Source organism: Sus scrofa, chromosome 1 (genome assembly GCF_000003025.6).
Source record: "Sus scrofa isolate TJ Tabasco breed Duroc chromosome 1, Sscrofa11.1, whole genome shotgun sequence".
Taxonomy (NCBI): domain Eukaryota; kingdom Metazoa; phylum Chordata; class Mammalia; order Artiodactyla; family Suidae; genus Sus; species Sus scrofa.
The window spans coordinates 271,139,418-271,164,836 of record NC_010443.5 but is presented as its reverse complement, the minus strand read 5'-3'; the positions used below and the strand labels follow the sequence as shown (position 1 = coordinate 271,164,836).

The 25,419-nt window shown below is 46.4% G+C and overlaps 1 protein-coding gene across 4 annotated transcripts in view; it reads right to left on the bottom strand.

The window, feature by feature from the left end:
• The window catches only part of NUP214 (nucleoporin 214), a 106,455-nt gene that overhangs the window by 45,456 nt on the left and 35,580 nt on the right, over positions 1-25,419 (bottom strand). For all 4 annotated transcript variants that reach the window (XR_002337892.1, XR_002337898.1, XM_005660529.3 and 1 more), the window contains exons 17-24: positions 24,251-24,409; positions 20,888-20,991; positions 17,688-17,870; positions 17,112-17,197; positions 16,929-17,012; positions 8,168-8,428; positions 7,206-7,367; positions 3,860-3,959 (exon numbers count right to left, since the gene is read on the bottom strand). Coding sequence is in view for 2 of the 4 variants with exons in the window: in XM_005660529.3 (XP_005660586.1) it covers positions 3,860-3,959; positions 7,206-7,367; positions 8,168-8,428; positions 16,929-17,012; positions 17,112-17,197; positions 17,688-17,870; positions 20,888-20,991; positions 24,251-24,409 (1,139 nt within the window). In the remaining 2 variants the exon portion in view is untranslated. The remainder of the gene's footprint in view (positions 1-3,859; positions 3,960-7,205; positions 7,368-8,167; positions 8,429-16,928; positions 17,013-17,111; positions 17,198-17,687; positions 17,871-20,887; positions 20,992-24,250; positions 24,410-25,419) is intronic.

Below are 25,419 nucleotides of genomic sequence, written 5' to 3'. Positions count from 1 at the left end.
GCTTCTTCAGAAGGGAACGCCCCAGTATTTTAAAAAATTGCTTTAAAAAAGCAAACATAAGTTAGATCAGGTTAGTCAACATCCACTGGTCAGCCAGATCCAGACGCAGGCTTACCCGATGTTCCCTGACCTGAACCACCAGCCCCGTCCCCACTCTCCCTCTCGCCCCCGCCGCCCCGCCCGTGGCTGCCTGGCTCCTTCCTGAACCTGCCAGACACACTCTCACGGCAGGTCTAGTGCTTGGGGCTGCTTTCCTGAGGATATTCATGAGAACTGCTCTCTGGTCTTTTGGTCTTTACTCAAATGGTAAGTGCCAAAAGCCATTGCAAGGCAGAATATTACTTAAGATGGGAGAATCTGAGCTTAATGGTAAAAAAACATGTGGTCTGGAGTTTCCACTGTGGCTCAGCGGGTTAAAAACCTGACAGTGTCTATGAGGATGTGGGTTCAATCCCTGGCCTCCATCAGTGGGTTAAGGATGCAGCATTGCTGCAAACTGTGGTGTAGGCTACAGATGCAGCTTGGATCCGGTGTTGCCATGACTGTGGTGCAGGCCTGCAGTGGCAGCTCCAATTCAACCCCTAGCCCAGGAACTTCCATGTGCTACAGATGTGGCCCTAAAAGGAAAAAAGAAAAAGAAAGAAAGAAATACGGCCTGGTCACTAGACATGTATGACAAGGACCATCCTTGGCCACCCCAAATTGCCACCCAGGAGTTCCCATCATGGTGCAGCGGAAACGAATCCGACTAGGAACCATGAGGTGGCAAGTTCGATCCCTAGCCTCGCTCAGTGGGTTAAGGATCTGGCCGTGCCATGAGCTGTGGTGTAGGTTGCAGACATGGCTCGGATCCTGCCTTGCTGTGGTGTAGGCTGGCAGCTACAGCTCCGATTTGACTCCTGGCCTGGGAACCTCCATATGCTGTGGGTGTGGCCCTGAAAAGCCAAAAAGCCAAAAATAAAAATTAAAAAAATAAAAATAAAACTGCCACCCAGACAACAGTCACTGAACCCTTTCCCTGTTTTAATTTTCTCCATCATACCTATTCCCATCTAAAATACTATATATTTTACTTATCATTTGTGTCTCCGTGACTAGGGCAGGGTTTGGGGGTTTGAAGGATCTGTTAACTGCTTTATCCCCAGTACCTGGAACAGTGCATGTTGTATAGAAAATGCTCATTAGATACTTGTAAAAAGAATGAATAAATGACTGCTGAAATTCCTGAAAGGAATACTATCTAGTGTGGTTTTGGAAAAAAAAACAACCAAAAATCCCAATGTATTCCTAACCTCATCTGGCCCTGCTTTCCTCCTACCCCACCTCCGGCCAGCTCTCTAGACATACTGGCCTTTTTTAAAATTTTTTTAATTGTTATTTCCCCAATACCATTTTTTTCTCCTGTACAGCAGGGTGACCCAATTACACATACATGTACACATTCTATTTTCTCACATTGTCATGCTCCATCGTAAGTGACCAGACAGAGCTCCCAGTGCTACACAGCAGCATCTCACTGCTCATCCATTCCAAGGGCAACAGTTTGCCTCTGTGAACCCCAAGCTCCCCATCCACCCCACTCCCTCCCCATACTGGCCTTCTTCTACCTCCGCCCCAGCGCAGGTCTGGGCTTTCACGCATCCTTCACCCTCTGTTCGGAACACACCTCTCTCCACCCTGCCTGGCAGCTCCTGTCACTGCTCCACTTTCGGCTGAAATATTTTTTCCTCCCCAACCTCCCCTTCGGCCCCGACTCAGTCGGCCTGCCTCACTGCTGCTTCTCCTTCGTGGGACTTACTATACCGCAGTTAAAGCTTTGTTGGAGTAACGGGCAAGTCGAGGTTTAGGGCTGTCTTCTGGCTGAGTTCTAAGTGCCGTCAAAGCAGGGCCACGGCACAGCTTATTCACGGCTGTGCCCCAAATACTACCTAGGGCGTTACTATGCTCACAGACACCCCCTAGGGATCTGCTGAATCAAGTGACGGAGCACTGGAGAGGAGTCTAGACAGTTGGGGGTTTGCTCTAGATAAAAACCCTCTTCCTGAAAACAGGATGGCTAGTCCATGAATAAAAAGGATGAGGCCCATGAACAGAAGATATGCCAATGGCAGAAATATGCAAGCTCATCTTGTAATAAATCTTCTTCAAGATGCTACTTGGAAAAAACTAAAGTTAAATACTTAAAATGCCCTTAGGAAACTACTGCTTAACAGAATCTGAAAGTAAGTTATAATGAATGTATTTCCCTCCCAAGCTTTCCTATTGGAGGAAGCGGTAAATACCAATTTCCAATTTTCACTTATCAATTACACTTGTGTTCACTTATTACTCAATGAATGGTTACTAAAAAGTCACTACCACACTGGGCATGGAAGGTAAATAACCGTCACAGAGTCCAATTCTGTGGAGAAAGGAGGAGAATTCTTTCAAGATTCCTTCTTAGCTTTTGTGTCTGTTGAGGCAGAAAAAAGAACAAACTCAGAATTGCTCCTTTAACGAAGCCCTTACCAACGATCAGCCCAGAGGAACCGTGTGAAGGAAACGAAGCCTCAGAGGAGATGAAATGAAATCACCAAGAAGTGCTTCTCATACATACACGGTGAAGAGCTAAGCTGTCTCAGGATGCCAGACCGAGTGTCTTTCGCCATTAGGCTGGCTTTTCCCATCTTACATAACGTCCTGCCTCGCAGTGGCTTTTCTCTGCCTACCCTACACCACGAACCTGCCTATGATTCCCATGCTCGAATGCATGGTTTTTTCCCTTGAGAAGTTCACAACCACCACAAATGCCATCTTGGTCTAAACAGCATACCAAAGCTTCAAGGTCACCACAAGATAGGAAAGTGAGTAGGCTTGTTTTTGGCTGTAGTATGGCCCTGAGATAACTAAGAAATTCCTGGCAGTGCTGATAAATGGACCGACGTGGCAAGAAGAGGCCAACGGACGAGTGAAGCAAGGCTGCTCACAGAGCCAAACAGAACAGTGGGCAGACCTGGGGGACGGGGGCAGGAGAGAGCTAATGTGAACTGGCAAAGACAGAGGGTCTGTGGTTGCCCTGCTGCTGGACTAGTCACGGGCACCAGACGCGGACGCCCCGCGTCAGGGATGCTGGTCCTCGCGATCCTTTTGTTCAAACTGAGGAAGTGTCCCCCAGCCTTTCCCTGAAGAGCCTACGATCCTGGCTACAAAACACACATAGCTACAGGGCACGGGCATACTTGATGAGCCATGCTGCCCGGAGCAGGGGGAGGGAGTCGACGCCATGAATTCTAAACACAGATTCAAAATGAGAAGAGTCAGCTCTGGCAGCAAGAATTCAGCCCTCAAATAAGCACGAAGAGAGGCTGGAAGTCTCCAAACAGAGCCGCTGCCTTTTAAAAGATTTCTTTTTCCATACAAAAAGGTAAGAAACTTGAAAAAACAGGCACGCCTGGCACAGGAAGGAAGGGAGGACATTGTCCATCTCAAGGCCACTGCCGGGTTTTGAGACTCAATCGTCTGCATGAGAGTTCAAGTGTCAACTCTGGAGCCTCAAGGATACTTAAAAAAAATCAAAAATCAAACTCTACACCAACCCAATAACCATAACGTGTAGCACGTGCAGACTTCCACATGGCAAACAGCACGCTGAGTGACTCGACAGGTTTATGAGGCAACTGTTACTGCAAGTTGAAGAGGACAACTTCCTGAAAACCCAACTGTGTACCGAGATGAGCTGTCCACTCCCTCCCTCTTAGAATCCAACATTCTGCAGGAACACAGGCAGCCCGAGACAACAGCAGTGCTGCTCCCTGCAGGCTGCTCATCGGCGTCACAGAGGAATTCACTGTCCCAACCACGCTTCAAAGCAGCCACTTACCCCAGGGCTGCAGAGGGGGCGGTAGGATTGTTCTTCAATTCCTGCACATTCACCACCTGAGGGACATTCTTCAAAGTTGATTCAGTCAAAGTACTTACAGCTATTTAAACAGAGAAGAGAGAGGTGACAATTGTAGCAAAGGATCAAAAAACCCAGCTATGCATGAGAAATTGGGACACAGACTCAAGCAGAATGCAAACTTATTCTATAAGGGACACTTAGATGGCTCTGCAGCACTGTGTGCAACGGAACACCTAGCCTACCACATTCGTAACGATTATTTGGGAGTTCCCTAGTGGTGCCTGGTTTAAGGATCTGGTGCTGTCACGGCTGTGGCATGGGTTTGATCCCTGGCCCAGGAACTTTTGCATGCCACAGGCACGGCCAAAGGGAAAAAAAAAAAGATATTATTTGATGAAACTTTGTGCAATTTAATCAAACGTACTAGTTCAGAAAAAAGGAATTTTCTAGCCAGCTTTTACAGGGTGGAGCTGAGATACCTGCCTCATTGCTGGCTCGTCCTGGAACAGAGCAGGTGGAAAGAGCTAGGGGATTAGCCATGTTCAGACGAAGGGTTTCTGCCATCCAGCATGCATTCACCCATTCGACCACTTCTTCACACGAGATCATCATTGCCAACAAGGCTGTTATGTGCCAGGAATACGAAAAATGTCTGTAATAAAGTTCCTTTTCTAAAGGAGCTCATGCCTCAGTGAGACAGACACAATGAGTAAAACGTGAAAAGCGGAGCTTGGGCAGCAATGGAGGACGAGACCAAGAGGCCTGAATTAAGGAATGCCAACAGGGCTTGGGTTGACACCCAGCTACCTATCTCAGGCTTATGGTCTTTCATGTCTTGTTTGTGTCTTATAATTTAAAACTGTATCTTAATGACATTTTTTTTTTTTTTGGTCTTTTTGTCTTTTTTTGTTGTTGTTGTTGTTGTTGCTATTTCTTGGGCCACTCCCGCGGCATATGGAGGTTCCCAGGCTAGGGGTTGAATCGGAGCTGTAGCCACTGGCCTACGCCAGAGTCACAGCAACGCGGGATCCGAGCCGTGTCTGCGACCTACACCACAGCTCACGGCAACGCCGGATCGTTAACCCACTGAGCAAGGGCAGGGACCGAACCCGCAACCTCATGGTTCCTAGTCGGATTCGTTAACCACTGCGCCACGACGGGAACTCCAAAACTGTATCTTAATGACATTTCTTTTTTTTTTTTTTTCCATTTTTTGGCTGCCTCGAAGCACATGGAGCTCCCGGGCCAGGGATCAGATCTGAGCCACAGTCAGGACCTAAGTAAGCTGCAGCCGCGGCAACGCCTGATCTTTCACCCACTCTGCTGGGCCGGAGATTGAACCCGTGCCCCAGTGCTCCCAAGACGCTGCTGATCTCATTGTACCACAACGGGAGCTCCTTAATGGCATTTTATAGTTCACTATAAGGCCTAAGCAAGACTCTGTTTCTCTTCCGACAAAATTTTGGGCAAAGTTGGAAGCTGTAGCCCAGGTACAATGGTGGGCCCGTGGCAGCTCCCCTGACTCCCTCCTCCGGAGAAGCAACCAGGGGCACTGGCACGTATTTCATCCTTCATGTTCAAAGGTGCCCACACCTTATAAATGTTTGCTTCCCAAATGATAGAGGTGACACCACCTCCTGTTTATAAATAAACAACTCAATCAGCTTGAGTTTGGGCCTGTTAATTACAACACCAAGATTCTGATTGGTCCAAGTGATATTTAAAACATCAGGAGTTCTCTTCATGGCTCAGTGGTAACAAACCCGAATAGTATCCATGAGGATGCGGGTTCCATCCCTGGCCTCGCTTGGTGGGTTAAGGATCCAGCGTTGCCGTGAGCTGTGTGTGGTGTAGGCTGCAGAAGTGGCCCGGAGCCCTAGTTGCTGTGGTGTAGACTGGCGGCAGCAGCTTTGATCAGACCCCTAGCCTGGGAACTTCCATATGCTGCAGGTGCGGCCCTAAAGAGTAAAACATCAAAGCCTTCTTATTTTTTTGGAAGGCTCAACAGGACTTTAAAAAGCTACCTTGTTTTTGCTCTTTCATATCTATTTGAGATGCCTTGATAAGGGTTTTAATATTTGAACTTTTCTAAGAAATCCTTTATTACTAGAGAAATGTAATTCTTTTTAATCGAAATAAACCACCATGACTTTTCAGACTTTAAACTGATACGTGCTCTAAGCAGTGAGAAAACTAAAAAACAATCTTATATGGCTAAAACAAAATGAGCTGATTTACAGCAGTTTCCCAACCTTGGCACTGCTGACATCTTGGGGCTGGATAATCCTCTGTTGTGGGGTTGTCTTGCACATTTAGGATTTTTCTGCAGCATTCTTGGCCTCTACCCACTAAATGCCAGTAACACTGCCAACGGTTGGAGTGGGGTGGGGCCAGGGAGGCTCTAGTTGAGAACCACTGGCTGGCAAAGATGGCTAAGTGGTGATAACTCAAGTCCCAAGGCTAACCGCCTAGAAATTTTAATGCAGAAACTTACGCACAGCCCCAAGCCCTGACAGACTACAGAGGCTGACCAGCGCATCCGTTTCCATCCTACATCTGCAATCTTAAGAAAGAGCTGTACTGCAACACGAACACCACAGGGTGGGAGGCCGGGTTTTGCTGCTCACCGGCCAGGTGGCCTTCACCTCTCCGAACCTCACAGCACTCAAAAGCAAAACGGGAGTTCCCGTCGTGGCGCAGCGGAAACGATCCAATGAGGAACCATGAGGTTGCAGGTTCGATCCCTGGCCTCACTCAGGGTTAAGGATCCGGCGTTGCCGTGAGCTATAATGTAGGTCGCAGATGAAGCTCGGATCTGGCGTTGCTGTGGTCGCAGATGCAGCTCGGATCTGGCGTTGCTGTGGTTGTGGTGCAGGCCAGTGGCTGCAGCTCCAATTTGACCCCTAGCCTGGGAACCTCCATATGCCAGGGGCGGGGGGGTGTGGCCCTAAAAAGACCAAAAAAAAAAAAAAAAAACAAAGCAAAAGGGGCACACACGCACCCACTGCAAAGGGTGGCCGGGATCCTTAAAATACTAAGGGACGATCCTAAGGTTATTAGGTGATCTAATTACGAAGATTAATTTGGAGCTTTGAAGCAGGGACTAAAGTCTCCATCAAAAAAAGCCCACTGATTCCCCTTAACTGAACTGGCGTCTGATACCCCCCTTAAAAGGGAAGTTTCCGACCGAATCTCTGCCTTCTCGGAACGCTCTCCCTCAGAGGAGGGGAGAGCTGTCACATGGGTCTTCCCTTCCGACAGGCAGCCAGGGAGCCGGCCCGGGCCCCGCACAGCTCACCATCAGCCTCTGCCCAGGGGATCTTACCTGGTGCCTGGCTGGCCATCTGCCGTCTCAGGGCGGCGGCGGCGGCCGCCTGGGGAGCGGAGATGGGGTGGGAAGGCCCAGGGGCACCATGCTTCACGGTCTTGGTTGCCAGCATCGTGCTATCAGCCCCTTGAGGAATCACCTTGCTCGGAGATGTAGACACTGAAGGAAAAAGAAAGGCTAAGTGAGAGCGTGAAGTCTCTCACTTAGAGAAGAATACACGAAAAGTAAAACGGCAAACTCTCCATGTGAGGTTGTGGGCAGAATGCTACGGTTAACACCCGAAGCCCTGACACGGAAAATACTGGCACACGGACAGGCTGGCACCTTGATCTTTCAAAGACGCCGTGTGGGACCTGCCTGCCCACTTCTGTTGGCTAAAATACCTCACATGAGCATCGCCTCTGACCCTGAACAAGACAGAATTTTTAAGCCAAGTGAAAACGACGTCTTCCTCTCCTCCCACAAAACCTCTCCATTCTAGCACCTGGCATCCAGGATGCCACTGGCAGAAGTCACTCTAATACCAAGTCTTGACGCTCTGAGCTGAAGGCGTGACAGCTCTACACAGGTCACATCGGGCGAGCCCCTGCAGACAACAAGCACTGCGGCCGGTGAGCTCCGAGGCCGAGTACGGCTACGAGGAAGGAGCTGAAGCGACTGAGGACCTGAAAGGCACCAGCTGTTCTCGACAGAAGGTGGTTCTCCGTGTGAACCCTGTCATCACCTCCTCCTCCTCCTCCTCCTCCTCCTCCTCCTCCTCCTCCTCCTCCTCCTCCTCCTCCCAGCGGCCTATGGACCACACCTCTCCAATCTGTCTTGCCATTTCTACACTTACTAGCAGAAACGGGCGGGAGCCCACGACTTACAAGCGTGAGAGTAAAAAGCCCAGTTAGAGCTCCCTCCTGAGTCAGAGACCTCTGAGGGAAAAGAGATGGTTTCCTGTCTCGCTGTGTACTTACCTGAAGTTCCCATCCCAGCAGGCGAACCATGACTCAGGGGAGATTTAGCAAAAGGAGTCGCCTGGGGCAAGAGACTGGGCTGGATGGAGGGCGTTCGAACCACAGGAGCGTGCCGGGGGACCTGGACCGCTGCCTCCTCCTCTTTCCCGGAGGCCCGCGCGTCCTCACTCTCCAAAGACTGGGAGATGGACGACGTTGAACTCACTTCATCCAAGTCTTCGTAGTATCTCTGAGACAGGAAGGCCGACCGAGACAGGCTGGCTGCAAAGCCCAAAGCAAAACACAAAGTCAACAACCCAAGGCAAGTCAAAGCCATGTGATTTTCACATATTTCACAGAGAAATATCCAATTTGTAAAACGACGTAAGTATTACTTATTGTAAGTGGAAGCAGCTGCTGCTGCGTGTGAACAAAGATGGGTTTTGCTCAGATGGGCTGCACAAAACCGAGCTGTGCAGGACAAGGACGTTTTGACTGTTCAACAAAAAAAAAAAACGTGAGGTGAGAGACGGGTTGAATGCTGATTTAAAAGCAGATCTGGAGTCCTCCCCAGGGGTCCACAGGAAGAATAATACCATCTCAGAAAAGCGACGGATGGCGTTCCCATGGTGGCTCAGGGTTAACAAACCCAACTGGCATCCAGGAGGATGCAGGTTTGATCCCTGGCCTTGCTCAGTGGGTTAAGGATCCAGCATTGCCATGAGCTGTGGTGTAGGTCTCAGATGTGGCTTGGATCCTGCATTGCTGTGGCTGTGGTGTAGGCCGGCAGCTACAGCTCTGATTGTACCCTTAGCCTGAGAACCTCCATATGCCATGGGTACAGCCCCAAAAGACAAACCCGAAAAGCAACAAACAAGCTTCCACAGGGGAGTGAACAGTCACATTCTGCTTTCTGACAATAAGCTTCTGAGAACAGGCCTAATGCAAACGGGAAAAACATATGTCGTCCTCAGTCGGAGGGTCCCAAACACTGCCAGGTAAATCTAGCCATTCTTCTCAATCAGACGGCTAGGTTAAAAAAAAAAAAAAAAAAAAATCACCAAACGTAATCTTGACCTTCCCCGTTTTCTTCGTTAGAGTGTACTTTTTTTTTTTTTTTTTTTTTTGGTCTTTTTGCCATTTCTTGGGCCGCTCCCGTGGCATATGGAGGTTCCCAGGCTAGGGGTTGAATCGGAGCTGTAGCCACCGGCCTACACCAGGGCCACAGCAACACAGGATCCGAGCCACGTCTGCGACCTACACCACAGCTCACGGCAGCGCCCGATCGTTAACCCACTGAGCAATGGCAGGGATCGAACCCGCAACCTCACGGTTCCTAGTTGGATTCGTTAGCCACTGCGCCACGATGGGAACTCCTAGAGTGTAACTCTTTACACCGTGTTATTTCCTACCATGAATTTCACACGTCAGGGTACTGTCTGTATACTGGAAAAAACCAGAACCCAACAAAAAACACACAGCCCTTTCCCTCAATTGTTTAAAAGTACCGCTAATATTTACTGACTTTTTTCCCCTACAGGCACATTAATCTGTAAGACTTTATTTGTCAGAGAGTAAATGCAGCACAAATAAGCGCAAGTGAAAATCAGCCTGCGGTGCTAGGCTGCACTGTCGATTTGGTAGCCACCGGTCACGTGTCACTATTTAGAGTAAAAATAAAAAGTAAATACGTGATGATGAAAACTCTCGCCAAAGTGGGTAGAGAGGGAACATTCCTGAACATAATCAAAGCCATTTATGACAAACCCACAGCAAATATAGTACTCAATGGAGAAAAACTGAAAGCCTTCTCACTCAATCTGGTACAAGACAGGGATGCCCACTCTCACCACTGCTCTTCAACATAGTTTTGGAAATCCTAGCCACAGCAATTAGACAAACAAAAGAAATAAAAGGCATTCAAATAGGAAGAGAAGAGATAAAACTGTCCCTGTATGCAGATGACATGATACTATACACAGAAAACCCTAAGGACTCAACCCCAAAACTACTTGAACTGATTAATAAATTCAGCAAAGTAGCAGGATATAAGATTAACATTCAGAAGTCAGTCGCATTTCTGTATACCAACAATGAAATATTAGAAAAGGAATACAAAAATACAATACCTTTTAAAATTGCACCTCAAAAAAATCAAATACCTTGGAATACACCTGACCAAGGAGGTAAAGGACTTACATGCTGAGAACTATAAAACATTAATCAAAGAAATTAAAGAAGATGTAAAGAAATGGAAAGATATTCCATGTTCATGGATTGAAAAAATCAATATTGTAAAAATGGCCATACTACCCAGAGCAATCTACAGATGCAATGCAAACCCTATCAAATTACCCATGACATTTTTTTTACAGGACTAGAACAATTCAAAATTTTTTTATATGGAACCACAAAAGACCCAGAATCGCCAAAGCAATCCTGAGAAACAAAAACCAAGCAGGAGGCATAACTCTTCTGGACTTCAAACAATATTACAAAGCCACAGTCATCAAAACAGTGTGGTACTGGTATCACAACAGACAGACAGACCAATGGAACAGAACACAGAACCCAGAAATAAACCCTGACACCTATGGTCAATTAATCTTTGACAAGGGAGGCAAGAACATCAAATGGGAAAAAGAAAGTCTATTCAGCAAGCATTGCTGGGAAACCTGGACAGCTGCATGCAAAGCAATGAAATTAGAACACACCCTCACACCATGCACAAAAATAAACTCAAAATGGCTGAAATACTTTGAAGACACCATCAAACTCCTGGAAGAGAACATAGGCAAAACACTCTGACATCAACCTCATGAGTATTTTCTCAGGTCAGTCTTCCAAGGCAATAGAAATAAGAGCAAAAATAAACCAATGAGACCTAATCAAACTGAAAAGCTTTTGCACAGCAAAGGAAACCAAAAAGAAAACAAAAAGACAACTTACAGAATGGGAGAAAACAGTTTCAAATGATGCAATGGACAAGGGCTTAAATCTCTAGAATATACAAGCAACTTATACAACTCAACAGCAAAAAAGCCAATCAACCAATGGAAAAATGGGCAAAAGACTTGAATAGACTGTTCTCCAAGGAAGATATACAGATGGCCAGCAAACACATGAAAAAATGCTCAACATCCCTTATTATAAGAGAAATGCAAATCAAAACTACCATGAGATACCACCTCACACCAGTCAGAATGGCCATCATTAATAAGTCCACAAATAGTAAGTGCTGGAGGGGTTGTGGAGAAAAGGGAACCCTCCTCCACTGTTGACGGGAATGGAAGCTGGTACAGCCACTATGGAGAACAGTTAGGAGATACCTTAGAACTCTATACATAGAACTTCCATATGACCCCACAATCCCACTCTTGGGCATATATCCGGACAAAAGCTTCCTTGAAAAAGACACATGCACCCTCATGTTCACTGCAGCACTATTCACAATAGCCAGGACATGGAAACAACCCAAATGTCCATTCACAGAGGACTGGATTAGGAAGATATGGTATATATACACAATGGAATACTACTCAGCCATAAAAAAGAATGACATAATGCCATTTGCAGCAACATGGATGGAACTAGAGACTCTCATACTGAGTGAAATCAGTCAGAAAGACAAAGACAAATACCGTATGCTATCACTTATCACTGGAATCTAATATACAGCACAAATGAACATTTCCACAGAAAAGAAAATCATGGACTTGATTATAAACATTAAAAAAATAATAAAAAAGTAAATACGTGAAAAATTCAAATCCTAAGCTATACCAGCCTCCTGCAAAGTGCTCAACGGCCACATGTTAACTACTGTACTGGACAGTATAATACCATGTATAATAGTATGTTGTTCCCTTTGGGGTCAAGGCAAGGATGCCTACTCACCACTCTTATTGGACTCTGCACTGCAGGTCTTAGCCAGTGAAAGAAGGTAAGAAAATTAATTCAAAGGCAGAAATAAAAGTGTTCATATCCATGGAAGATATCACCGTTTCCACAGAAAGTTCAAGACATTTTATCTGAATAAATGAGGTTAGCCAGGATGCTGGATACGGTCAACAATTAAAAAAAATTTGGTTTATCTCTATATACTACAGCTAACATAAAGTGAAATATAAGGGGAAAAAAACCCATCACTAGAAGAGCACCACAAATATCAAACTCTTAGGAATAAATCTAACAAAAGACCTGCACATCCTCCATGCAGAAAACAGAAAGAAAAATCAAAGACCCAAACAAACATATATACCACGTCTAAGAAAGAAATATCAAAACTGTACAAATGGCAATTCTTTTAAGTCAATTTAGAGACTCAATACAATCCCAATCAAAATCTCAACTTTTGAGGGCTGAGGGTGGTAGAATTTAATAAGAAAATCCTAATATTAACACGTTAAGGGAAAGAACCGAGACGAGGCAAAACCTTCTAGATCATGGGTCAGCAAACCACAACCGTGAGCCAGCCGCCTGCTTTACTAACAACAGTTTTACTGAAGCGCAGGCATATGCCCCTTGGCTTACATATGGTCTGCGGCTGCTTTCTCAGTACAAAGGCAGAAGAGAACAGGTACCATGGAAACCACAGGGTTCATGCCTGAAAGACCATTCAGCCCTTGAAGAAAAAGTTTGCCAACCCCTGCTCTAGACTGTAAAGCTTTCTGCAATGATGAAATGTGCCCTATCTGTGTTTCCCACCACAGAGGCCCTAGTCAAATGCGCCTACTGGGCACTTGAAATGTGGCTGCTGGTACGGAGTAACTGAATTTTTAACTTTATTTAATTTTTACTAGTTTAAATTTCAATAGGGTACCATAGTGAACAGCATGGCTTTAGGATCTAGGAAAGACCAGTACTGGGACTTATTTTAGCACTAGTTCATTGGGGCAGTGTGGTGGTGGTGGTTTCCAATCAGTGTACAGATCAAAAGACCTACACCCATAAGGCAAACTAATTTACAACAAAGGGGGTCACTAAGCAGGAAGGAAGAGCCTCCACGAAACAGTGCTGGGACAATCAAATACCTAAACACAAGGAGTGACACGTGAGCCATGCCTCACATTATACACAAAAATCAGTTCCAGGTGGTATGAGCCAAGTCTGACCCACCCATACAGTGGAATACTACTCAGCATTCTTAAAGACTGAGCTGCTGATCTACGATGCGCATCATGGGTGAACCCCGAAAAAGTGCTAAGCGAAATGAGCCAAACCCAAAAACGCTATGTGACTCCGACTACCTGCAATTTCTTAAAAAGGCAGTTCCACAGAGAAAGAAAACAGATCATTGGTTCCTGGGGCAGAATAGGAACTGATTACATATAGTCTGAAGAAACTTCTTAAATGATGGAAATGTCCTAAAACTGGAATGTGCTGATGGTCATACAATTCTGTAGATAAAGTTCTTAAAAAAAAAAAAAAAAAAATCGATTCCAGGTAAAGAGCAGATCTAACTTGAAAAGCCTAACATCAAAATTTCTAGGTAATAGTTAAAGGTACACACATACTTTTGCTATCTAGAGATAGCATCCTTTAACAGAACAAGAACTGTGAAAGAAAAGGCTGAAAAAAACCTTAAAATTAAGAACTTCTGGAGTTCCCACTGTGGTGCAGCAGAAATGAGGCTGACCAGCATCCTTGAGGATTCGGGTATGATCCCTGGCCTCGCTCAGTGCATCGGGGATCTGGCACTGCCGTGAGCTGTGTGTAGGTCACAGATGCAGCTCAGATCCCGAGTGGCTGTGGTTAGGCCGGCAGCTGTAGCTCCGATTCAACCCCTAGCCTGGGAATTTCCATATGCCACAGGTACGGCCCTAAAAAGCAAAAAAAAAAAAAAAAAAAAAATTTTTAAAAATAAATAAATAAAATTAAGAACTTCTATTTGCCAAAAGATATCAAGAGGTTAAAGACAACAAAGTGAGTATCTACGACTCATACAGCCAACAAAAGGCTGCGATCAAAAACTTCTAGGAACTTCTTACCAATCGGTAAGACGGATTCTCCAATAGACAGATGTGCGTAGGATCTCAGGCACATCACCAAAGAAGATGTTCAAATGGTTATTAAACACATGAGAAGGTTAATGTCAGCACAGTCAAAGGAAAAAGACATGCCGTCAAGCCTGGCAAGGCTCTGCAGCAGCTGGGACACTCATACTCTGATGGTGAAAGTGTGACTCGGTATAACCACTTTGGAGAACTATATTCAGAGCCTACTGAGGCTGGAACCACAGGACCACACCAAAGAGGTGCATATGTGCCCCAAGGACAAGCACAAGGATGTTCAGAGAACATTCCACTACGTCACAGCTAAAAAGGAGAAACGGCAAGTGTCCAGCAAGAGGACAATGGGTAAACCAATGAAATGCACACATTCACTACGGCAGCAAAAACCAGTACACAGCTACATGCAGCAACACGGACGACTCTTAGAAACCTGATGTGGAACAAGAGAAACCCGCCCAAAGAATAAATAAAAAGGACTTACAAAGTCAGCAAAGCCCAAAAAACAGGCAAAACCAAATTACACTGTGGGAGACAAGCTTAAGGAGTAAAACTGTCAAAAGAGGAAACATAAAGGCGGCAATAGCTTACTGCAATGTATAATCCTGGATTGGACCTTAGATTTTCTAAAAGGCATGACTACGCAGAACACAAGAGGGACAACTGGCAAATCCCAAGTATGAACTACATTCACATAGCAGTATTCTATCAAATTTCCTAAATCTGATCACTGTATTAGGTTGTGTAAGAGAATGTCCCCATTCTTAAAGAACGCAAGCCAAAAAATTTAGCAGTAACGGATCCCTCTGACAACTTACTTTCAAACAGCTCATCAAAACTAACAGTGACAGGGGTTCCCTTCTGGTGCAGCATGTTAAGGATCTGGCATTGTCCCTGCAGAGGCCTAGGTCACTGTGTGGCGTGAGTTCGATCCCTGGCCGGGGAACTGCCACATGCCACATGTGTGGCCAAAAAACCAAACCAAACCAAACTCAAAGTTTCGTGTGGTTGGAGACCATATGTCTCTAATTTCCACCATATGGGACAAATCATATTTGTTGAATGAATGATCATGTAAATTACATAAATCTCACTGTAAGGAATCTATCATAAAGATATAATCAGAGATGTGGTTAAAGATTTGTGAACAAGGATGTTTTCAATGAAATCTTGGCCCTAAGATGAACCCTTAACAAGGACTGTGTATGTACATTATGGCTTCTAATACAAGGAAGCATCATGGCCATTGTAAGGCGTATATTCAAGGAATATTTAAAAACAGAAGGTAAAGCAAAGACTCGTGAAGGTTACTTTTCACTTAAAAATTTTCCCGCCGATTATTTTATTGTGGTAAAACAATACAGTGTAAAATTTACCATCTTAACCATTTTTAAGGGTACATTTCACTGGCGTAAGCACACTGTCGTGTAACCATCACTACCAGGCATCTCGCAATGCATCCTGTAAAACCAAAACTTTGTTCCCATTTAACCAGTCTCCATTTGCTTCCCCTCGGCCCCTGGCAACCACTGTCCACTTCCGTCTATGACTGTGACTTCTCTAGGCCCCTCATGTAGGAAACGATCAGTATGGGTCTTTTCTGACTGACTGAAGCTCCCTCACGAGGCATAACATTCCCGAGGTTCACCCACTGAGCAGCAGGTTTCAGACCGTCCTCGCTCTCAAGGGACGCACACACCTGCTGCTCTCCGTGCATCTCTGCCAGTGGGCAGGCGCGGCCTCCTTCTACCTTTTGGCTACTGTGAATAATGCTGCTGTGGACACGGATGTACACGTAGCTATTTGAGTCCATTTGCAAATTCTTTTGGGCGTACACCCAGAGGCGAACTGCTGGATCGTATGGGAATTCCCTCTAATTGTGTGAGGAACCACCAAACTGGTGTCCACAGAGGCTGCACCATTCTACCTTCCTACCAATAGTGCACAAGGGTTCCTATTAGCCCACATCCTCATCAACACTTGCTATTTTGTTTCATGGTAATGGCTCATGAATTCTCAATTTTAAAAAAATGAGGGGAGTTCCCGTCTGAATGCAGCGGAAACGAAATCTGACTAGGAACCATGAGGTTGTGGGTTCGATCCCTGGCCTTGCTCAGTGGGTTAAGGATCCAGTGTTGCCATGAGCTGTGGTGTAGGTTGCAGATGCGGCTCGGATCTGGCATTGCTGTGGCTCTGGCGTAGGCTATCGGCTACAGCTCCAATTAGACCCCTAGCTTGGGAACCTCCATATGCCACAGGTGCGGCTCTAGAAAAGAAAAGAAAAAAAAAAAAAAAAAAAATTCAGATAATTACATAGATAACTTAATGATAAAAATTTTTTTCATCAGTTATATGACTTCTTTTCAACAAGTGTTTTCAGCCATCATTTCCTAATCCACAGATTTTTTTTCTTCTTTCTTAGCAAGTCTTTTTTCAAATGCTGACATTCTCAAAACCCCATGCACATCAGAAAAGTAAAGCTTCTCTAAGCTAAAGCAGAGGCTAGGATCCCCAGAGCCAGCTCAGCTTCCCCTAAACTCTTGGGACTCATTGACATATAACCTGAGGACGCCAACAGCACAGTGTGAAAGCCAAAATAACTACCCCGAGCCGCCTCGCTGACTACGCATAACTGCCTTTTAACAGATTCTGGGGACATTTTCCATATCTCCTACTAAAAACCAAAGCAACACACACACACACACCCCACCCTACTCCCACATCAGGTAGTATATGGTATATCCCAAAAATTCAGGGCCAGTTTCCTCTACCTGGAGCAGTGGATCTCACTGGTGGGGTCTTCCGCTTGGCTAAGAAGTTTCTCAGCTGTGCCTGCTTCACCGGGGATAGTTTAGCTGCAAGAAATTCATGAACCCATAAGTGCTCCAGACTCGGTTTTGTAGCTGTCAGTTGATGGGAGGGACAGAGAGTGACAGACTGGGAAGAATACTTACCTGGTACCTTGGGCAAGGGTTTGGAGTGAGACTCTAGGGTCGTCTTCAACAGAGCGTTGCGCAGGCTTTCAAGGTCACTGTCAAAACTGAAATAGGACATGTTACATATGAACCGACTATGACTGAGAAACCCGGCGGGATGGGCAGGGCACCACCCTCCTAAATCTAAAGATTTCCACACTCTTGCAAAATGACAAATCTGAGCTCCAAGATACATTAGCCCACCTCATCCTGACAGCTAGCTTGCGATTAAACAATACCATGACGGGCATCTGCCAGCATCTACTGGGCGTCTGTTTCATCAGGCACACTACGAGGTGCTTTAAAGACTTCGAGGAACTCGCCAATAACCCCTTGAGACGCATGTTGTTAGCCTCACTTTTTGAGCAAAGAAACAAAAGATCAGAGAGGGTGAGGAGCCTGACCAGGATCACACAGGGGGAAGAGAGCAGAGTGACTTCAAACCCCCATCCGACCCACTCCAGAACTCCCCCGCTGGCCTCTCAACACCTAATGGCTCGTTCAAGCACGTTTACTGCGTGCCAGTGGCATTAAGAGGCCGGTTCTGCGGCACACCTCTGAGTGCTGCTCTGGGAGGGGGCATCCAAGCCTCGGCTCCACGGGGAGGTCTGCTTATAAAGACGGAGCTGCTGGAGACTGTCCACCAGGTGATTCAGCCGCTTCCTCTGCTGGTTGATGATTTCCCGGTTGTTGGCAAGCGTGTTAAACAGTGTCTCTCGCTCTGGTACAAGCAGGCGCCTGGTGACAGCAAGGAGAAAAGAATGAAATGTGAATGGTTCAAGAAAAGGAACTTTATACTGAAGAAAAAAAAAAAAAAAGACTACAACTGTAACAGTGAAAAGAGTAAAAATGGAGACCCACTAATGGAAGGAAGCATCAAGAAATCACTGGAGCATAAAAAGGGGATGAAAGCCTACTGAGAATAACACGGAAGACAGCAGCTTAGGATGCGGAGCCGCAGAGGAAAGCACGGCAGGCAGGGCCTTGGACGGTCCGGGAAAGAAATGGGGAAGTCGGCCAGCCGTGCACTTAGGATACGTGTACTGTTCTGCATGTAAACCACATGAAAGAAAAAGCCCAAGCGCTCAGGAAAATCTAGGGAGTCAGTCAGCCATTTCTCCAGAGTGCCGCCAAGAAGCAGAGGGACAGCACACAACTGAACAGCAGGGAGGTCACCCACTCGAAAGAACTGGTGAAAATGTAGTTAGGTCAACATAAATCTTTTAAAGGCATTTCAGGAGTTGCCTTGTAGCACAGTGGGTTAAGGATCTGGCATTGTCACTGCAGCGGCCTGGGTTGCTGCTACAGGTCAGGTTTGATGCCTGGCCCAGGAACTTCCACATGCTGCGGGTGCAGACAAAAAAAAGAGGGGGTGGGGTAGTTCCTGCTGTGGCATAGTGGGTGAAGGATCCAGCTGCAGTGGCTCGAGTCACTGTGGAAGTGTAAGTTTGATTTTCTGGCCTAGCCCAGGGCTGTAGCAGCAGCTTGGATTCAATCCCTGGCCCAGGAACTTCTGCATGCATGCTTACAGCACACGGTAACAGAGAAAGGCCTAAAACAGAAATGTTAGAAAACTCTACGGATTTAAGAACTGGAACTCTGCACAAAGTTCAGAGTTTTTTTTTTTTTTTTTTTGTCTTTTCTAGGGCCACACCGGCAGCACATGGAGGTTCAGAGGCTAGGGTCCAGCTGGAGCTGGAGCTGCTGGCCTACACCAGAGCCACAGCAACATGGAATCTGAGCAGAGTCTGTGACCTACACCACAGCTCGTGGCAATGCCAGATCCTTAACCCACTGAGCTTGGCCAGGGATCGAACCCACAACCCCATGGTTCCTAACCCAATTCGTTAACCACTGAGTCATGACAGGAACTCCAGGAAACTTTTTTTTAAAAAGCACGTCAAGTAGGAAATCCCTGGGGTTGTTATTAAGAAGACAGCCTGGCTTCTCTGTTAGCATCATGCACTTTTTGAAAAGCCAACTTTTTTTTTTTTTTTTTTTTTTGTCTTTTTGTTGTTGTTGTTGCTATTTCTTGGGCCACTCCCACGGCATATGGAGGTTCCCAGGCTAGGGGTTGAATCGGAGCTGTAGCCACCAGCCTACACCAGAGCCACAGCAACTCAGAATCCGAGCCGCGTCTGCAACCTACACCACAGCTCACGGCAACGCCGGATCGTTAACCCACTGAGCAAGGGCAGGGACCGAACCCGCAACCTCATGGTTCCTAGTCGGATTCGTTAACCACTGCGCCACGACGGGAACTCCAAAAAAGCCAACTTATTAATGAGCAAAGAGAAATCCACCAGTCAAGCAGAGCAGAAAGTTCCTGCTGTCAGGTCAAGCCACTCTCTCACATCAGGAAGAACATGAACTCAGAACCAGGTGAGCGAGTCATGAAACTGCAAAAGGGGCCCAACTGTCCATGGGGACAAGTGTTCCAGGTCACAGGATGCCCCCCAACCCCGACAGTGTCTGGAGGACCAACGCTCAAGACAACCACGTCCCATATCTCCGCTCCAAACTCAGTTCCTCGGGTTGGGCACCAAGCCTTTCTCCATGTCATTCACCACAATGTATGTAATTCTGTTTGCTGAATTTAAACACATTCCTGCAGCCCTGACACAACACCCAGGTGGCCCCACTTAAAAGTCTGCTCCCACAGCCTTGTAAGCAAGCAAACAGATCATTTCCTGGCTTGTTTCCTCACCAGGCCGATCGCATTAGCCAAGTGTAGGTGTTTCAGAGGCCTAGCATTTTGAGGGCTGACCTGCTTTTCGAGTTATGCGCTTTACAGCTTTCACCATGTACTACTGCATTCTAGTCCTTCTGGAAAACACACGGCATAAAACCGATTACCCAGGGAGGGCAGACCAGGCCGGAAGGTTTTCCTATAACCTTTCTCACCACTCCCCTCATCCTTTCAGCTGTCCACACCAACCAGGAAAGTCTCCTCCAAAGGAAAATTTGGAATGTACAGAAAAGGATAGGAAAACTCCTCTTAAGCCCATCTTGCAGCTATCAGTGTAAATACTCTGATTTATTTCCAGCCTCTTTTCTACATTAGACCTCCAGTGAGCTCATCCACCATGATTTTGTCTTGCCTTTCTCATATTTTATATATTATACCATTACATTTTTTTGTATTTCACATTACACAGGAAACAATGTGATTTTTCTGAGAAAATGCGATTCAATCAACTGTATTCTGTATTATGAAAAAAAATGTGACTGCATTTATTTAGCCACTCACCTAACTTTTGGACAACTAGCTGACTCCGATTTTTCACTATCATAAATTGCACTGCAGGAGTTCCCATCGTGGCACAACGGAAACAAATCCAACCAGGAACCATGAGGTTGCGGATTCAATCCCTGGCGTCGCTCAGTGGGTTAAGGATCCGGGGTTTCCATGAGCTGTGGTGTAGGTCGCAGACGTGGCTCGGATCTCGCGTGGCTGTGGCTGTGGTGTAGGCTGGCAGTTGTAGCTCTGATTCAACCCCTAGCCTGGGAACCTCCATATGCCGTGGGTGGGGCCCTAAAAAGCAAAAATAAATAAAATAAAATAAAATAAATTGCCCTGTAATTAAATTCTTCGGTATAAATTATCGTGAACAATGCTATTATGTCTACAGAACAAACTTCTAGACTGGGTCAAAGAGAATGATCTTTTGTAGGATTTTTTCACAAATCCTCCTGAGTGGTCTTTTAAAAAGGCTACAGCAACGTCTTCGTGGTGGAGGGGAGACCTCGCTCACTTTTGTTTTCTCTTCTGCTCCAGATGCCGATCCCACTCCAAGTCTAGAACGTCATTCACGTCCTGGACAGCAAACTTCACGTACTGATGAAGCCGCCGAATTTCCTACAAGGAAAAAAACAAAACGGCAAAAAGGACTCGTCTCCCAGGAGCTTGGAAGAAGGCGTTTCCAGACAGTTCCAATGATGCTGAGAAGCATTTTTACCCCGAGAAGCATGATGAACAAGGAGAACCTAACAGGCTTTTCTTTAATACAATCATTGCAAAGTTACAATTTAAATGAAAAGGGAAACGCAGCCTCCAAGAGGGCGCGGCAGAGAAGCGGTGGGGAGAAAGGGGACCAGGGAAGGGGTGCTGGCCCGGGCCTCCAGGGAGCCAGTGGGCTGCTCCGTTCTCACTGTGCGGCTCCTGGAGCATCGCCACGTGGTCTAGGGGCTTTCCACTGCACCCGGGTCCCCCGACATGGGGCCCGTCGGCCTTCTGCCCTCCCACCCATAACATGAGCTGTAATACAGACGAAATCATCTTACAAAACAGAGCTGAAAACAACTCTGCACTATCTCTTCAGAGCAGAGAACACGTAAGTCAGCTCATCAGTGGAGAGCAACTCACTTCTCAAAAACAAAGAGCAGTATCAGCCCTAGAAATTGAATTTACCATTATTCAAATTCTTACCTATTCATTTATTTTAGGCCGGCAATAATTTCCTTTACCTTTTGGTCCTGTGTTAGCTTTCATGGCTATACAACTTGACTCTCAAAAATTAAACGTACAGGAAGGAGTTCCCATCATGGCTCAGTGGTTAACGAATCTGACTAGGAACCAAGAGGTTGCGGGTTCGATCCTTGGCCTTGCTCAGTGGGTTAAGGATCCAGCGTTGCTGTGGCTGTGGGGTAGGCCAGCTCTGATTAGCTCTGATTAGACTCCTAGCCTGGGAACCTTCATATGCTGCGGGTGTGGCTCTAAAAAGCACGTACACACACAAAAAGAGAGTAAGGCTGGCAGTTCCCATTATGGCTCAGCAGCTAACAAACCCATGAGGACTCAAATTCGACCCCTGGCCTCTTTCAGTGAGTTAAGGATCTAGTGTTGCTGTGAGCTGTGCGTGTAGGTCAAAGACGCAGCTCAGATCCTGCATGGCTGTGGTGCAGACTAGTGGCTAAAGCTCCAATTCGAGCCCTAGCCTGGGAACCTCCATACGCCATGGGTTCACTCCTAAAAAGACAAAAAAGAGTCAGGCTGATTTTAGGAAGAAGCAGTAACCTTAGCATCAAATAAATTTCAGCTCAGTACTCAATGACCATGGGGAGGCTCTCTGCTTTGGACACTTCAAATACAATCATACATCTGTGCATTACCTGATACTCTTTCTTCTGATGCTCTCCCAACTTTGTCTACCAGAAAAAAAACAACTTTATTTTCCTGCCTTTTGTCTTTTTAGGGCTGCACCTGCGGCATATGGAGGTACCCAGGCTAGGGGATGAATTGGAGCTGTAGCTGCTGGCCTACGCCACAGCCACAGCAATGCCAGATCCAAGCCACATCTGTGACCTACACCACAGCTCACAGCAATACTGGATCCTCAACCCACTGAGAGAGGCCAGGAATCGAACCTTCAACCTCATGGTTTCTAGTCAGATTTGTTTCTGCTGTGCCATGACAGGAACTCCAGAAAAAAACATTTAAAGCCTAGCACAAATGTTTCTTTTCTGTGCCTTAGGTGCTCCCCCATCTGCAATCCCACAGCAACGCAATCCCCCCACCACTGTATTTCCACGTTCGTCTTTCCACTGCTGCTTAACCAGCTGTAGGACCACATGCTGGGGCATGTTTAAGAGCAGAGGCTCTGAGCCTGACTGCCCAGGCTCCAGTACCTAGTAGTGGTGAGACCTGAGCAGTTTCAGTGTCTCTGCTTCCTCTTCTTTCTTTTGTATGTGGTATACAGTCAATAAATGCTACCTCTTATTATCTACTGAGCAGTGCGGAAAAAGAGAATTATTTCCCTTGCATGGGGCAAGGGTTCCCCTTAATGCTGAATTGTTTTAACTTGGACACAAAACAAGAAGTGAAAGGCACAGAGGAAGGAAGGGGACGCAGATGCCACGTAGAGGCCTGCCATTTGATGAGTGGCAGGCAGGCGGCAGGCTCCTGCAAGGGGAGTTAACAGGCCCGGCAGGGGGACACACCTCGGGACACCTCGAGGCCTGCGGGACACAGCAGGGGCTCTTCAACCTTTCTGGCAGAAGGAACCACTGCTGTCATTTTCCTACCGTCAGCAGGTATGGGAGGGAAGAGGCAGAAACAGTCGCGCCTGCAGCCTCAAAATCTCCGAGGCAAGAGGGGAGTCGTCACTCATGCACCTGCACGTTCCAGGTGAGGAAGGCCCGCACTGCCCCGTGTGTCCTGTCCCCAGGTGCGAGGCAAATGCGAGGTGGTGGGAGTTGACCCCCACTACAGTTGTGGCGCAACAATTTTGATTAAATTGAAAGAAGAAAACGAAAACCAGATTTAGCTAAAAGAATCGGACCACAGTGGCTCAAGTCACTCTGGAGGTGGTTTCCATCCCCGGCCCAGAGCAGTAGGTTAAAAGGGTCCAGCGCTGCCGCAGCTGAGGCATAGGCTGCGGCTGCGGTAGGATTTAATCTCTGGACTAGGAACTCCCATATGCCACGGGTGTGGCCATTAAGATTTAAAAAAAAAAAAAAAAAAAAAGAATAAGAATGACCGAGAAAAGTGACTTTGCTGACAGGTGGCGACTCAGTCTGGTCCCACTCCTACGAGCACCATGACCTGGGGCGAGCGCCTGGCCTATGACACTCTATTCCCTTTCTTGTGTAACAGAAGTAACAGCATCCGTACCTCTCACCTTGCAGAGCTGCGAGTTCGGAAGACTGGAAATAATGTATAAAAAAAGCACCTCACAGAGTCCTCAGTGCTCAGTGAACAGTTGCCACTGTAACAATTATTATTCACAACTTGATTGCTAAATGTATCTTTTCAACAGCCACTCTCTGCCAAGCTTAAGGCTTCCTTAAGAATTATAGTTTTGGAGTTCCCAGGTAGCACGGCAGGCTAAGGATCCAGCACTGTCACTGCCGTGGCTCTGGTTACCACAGCGGTGCAGGTTCAATCCCTGGCCCGAGAACTTCTACATGCTGAGAGCGCAGCCCCCCACTCCCCCCAAAATTATATTTTTGTTTAATCCAAAAAACCTTGAGTGGGAAAGGGCCATTTTCATTGCCCCAGTCACGGCAGTCTACTGGAAGCAGGTCTATTGAGGAAATGAGCAGCTCTGGGAGGGCAGCTGTCCGCCCGACCCTGCAAAAGGCTGGCTATAAACAGCGCGCGCGGGCAGCTCTCCTACCTGGAGCTGAGCCTCGCTCTTGGGATCCAGAGGCCTCTTGTAGAGCAGATGCACGTACCCGGAGTCCCGATTCCTCTCGTTTTGTTCTCTGGCTTCTTCAACGCCAGCAAAGCCCTCCAGTAAAGTTGTTTTCAGGGTACTTATATCTCCATGAAGAGACTGGAAAAGGTACAAAGACGGACTAACACAAAAGTGGTACTTCCAGGAAAGAGATCTTTCTGCCTAGACCAAGGACGGTGGGGTTTCTCAAATATTTAACATGAAAAACATCTGAATGTAGTGCCTAGTCAAGCAAAAAGAGAATTTCACTGCTTGGAAAGAGACACTAGGTCAGTTTTTTTTTTTTTTTTCCCTTCCTTATAAAAAAATACATATTCTAATGATTAGAAACCCAGGAAATATGAAACATTCTACTACTACTACCACCTGGAGATGAGCACTGCTGAAACCTTGGAGAATTTTCCTTTCTTCTTTTTGTTTTTAAATTCTCTTCAATTTTTACTGAAGTATAGTTGATTTACAATGTTTCTGGTATACAGCAAAGTAATGCAGCTATACAGACGCACGTACCTTTTTTTTCAGATTGTTTCACATTACAGCTTACTATTAAGATACGGAATACAGTTCCCTGTGCCACAGAATAGGTCCTTGTTGTTTATCTATTTTGTACACAATAGTGTGTATCTGTTAACCCCAAACTCCCACTTTACCCCCCTCTACTCCTGCCCTTGAGAGCTTTCCTCTTTCCAAGTGTGTTATTTAAGAGCAGGGCTCTGGGGTCACGCAGTCTGAACTGGGATCCTAGTTCCATCTCTCAGTAACTGGGTGGCTTTGGGCAAATTACTTCACCTCTCTCAGCCTTGGTTTCCTAACTTGCAAAACAGAAAGAATAATAGTGCCTGCCACACAGACAAGTTGTGAGGATTCAACAGGATGCCAGATATGCCTGGCACATGGGAAGGAGCAGTGACGGCAACACAGGCTACAGCACTGTTCCCAACAAATATTTTTTTTACACTGTATGTGCTCAAGTATTCTGCTCTTTCCTGAGATCTAATACTTCATAACCTAATGATTTACTATAAAAAGACTATAAATTTTCTCCTGTAAATGAGCCACAATGTCTTCATCAAAATCTGCTTTTGTATCAAGAAAAGCTGGTAGATTTT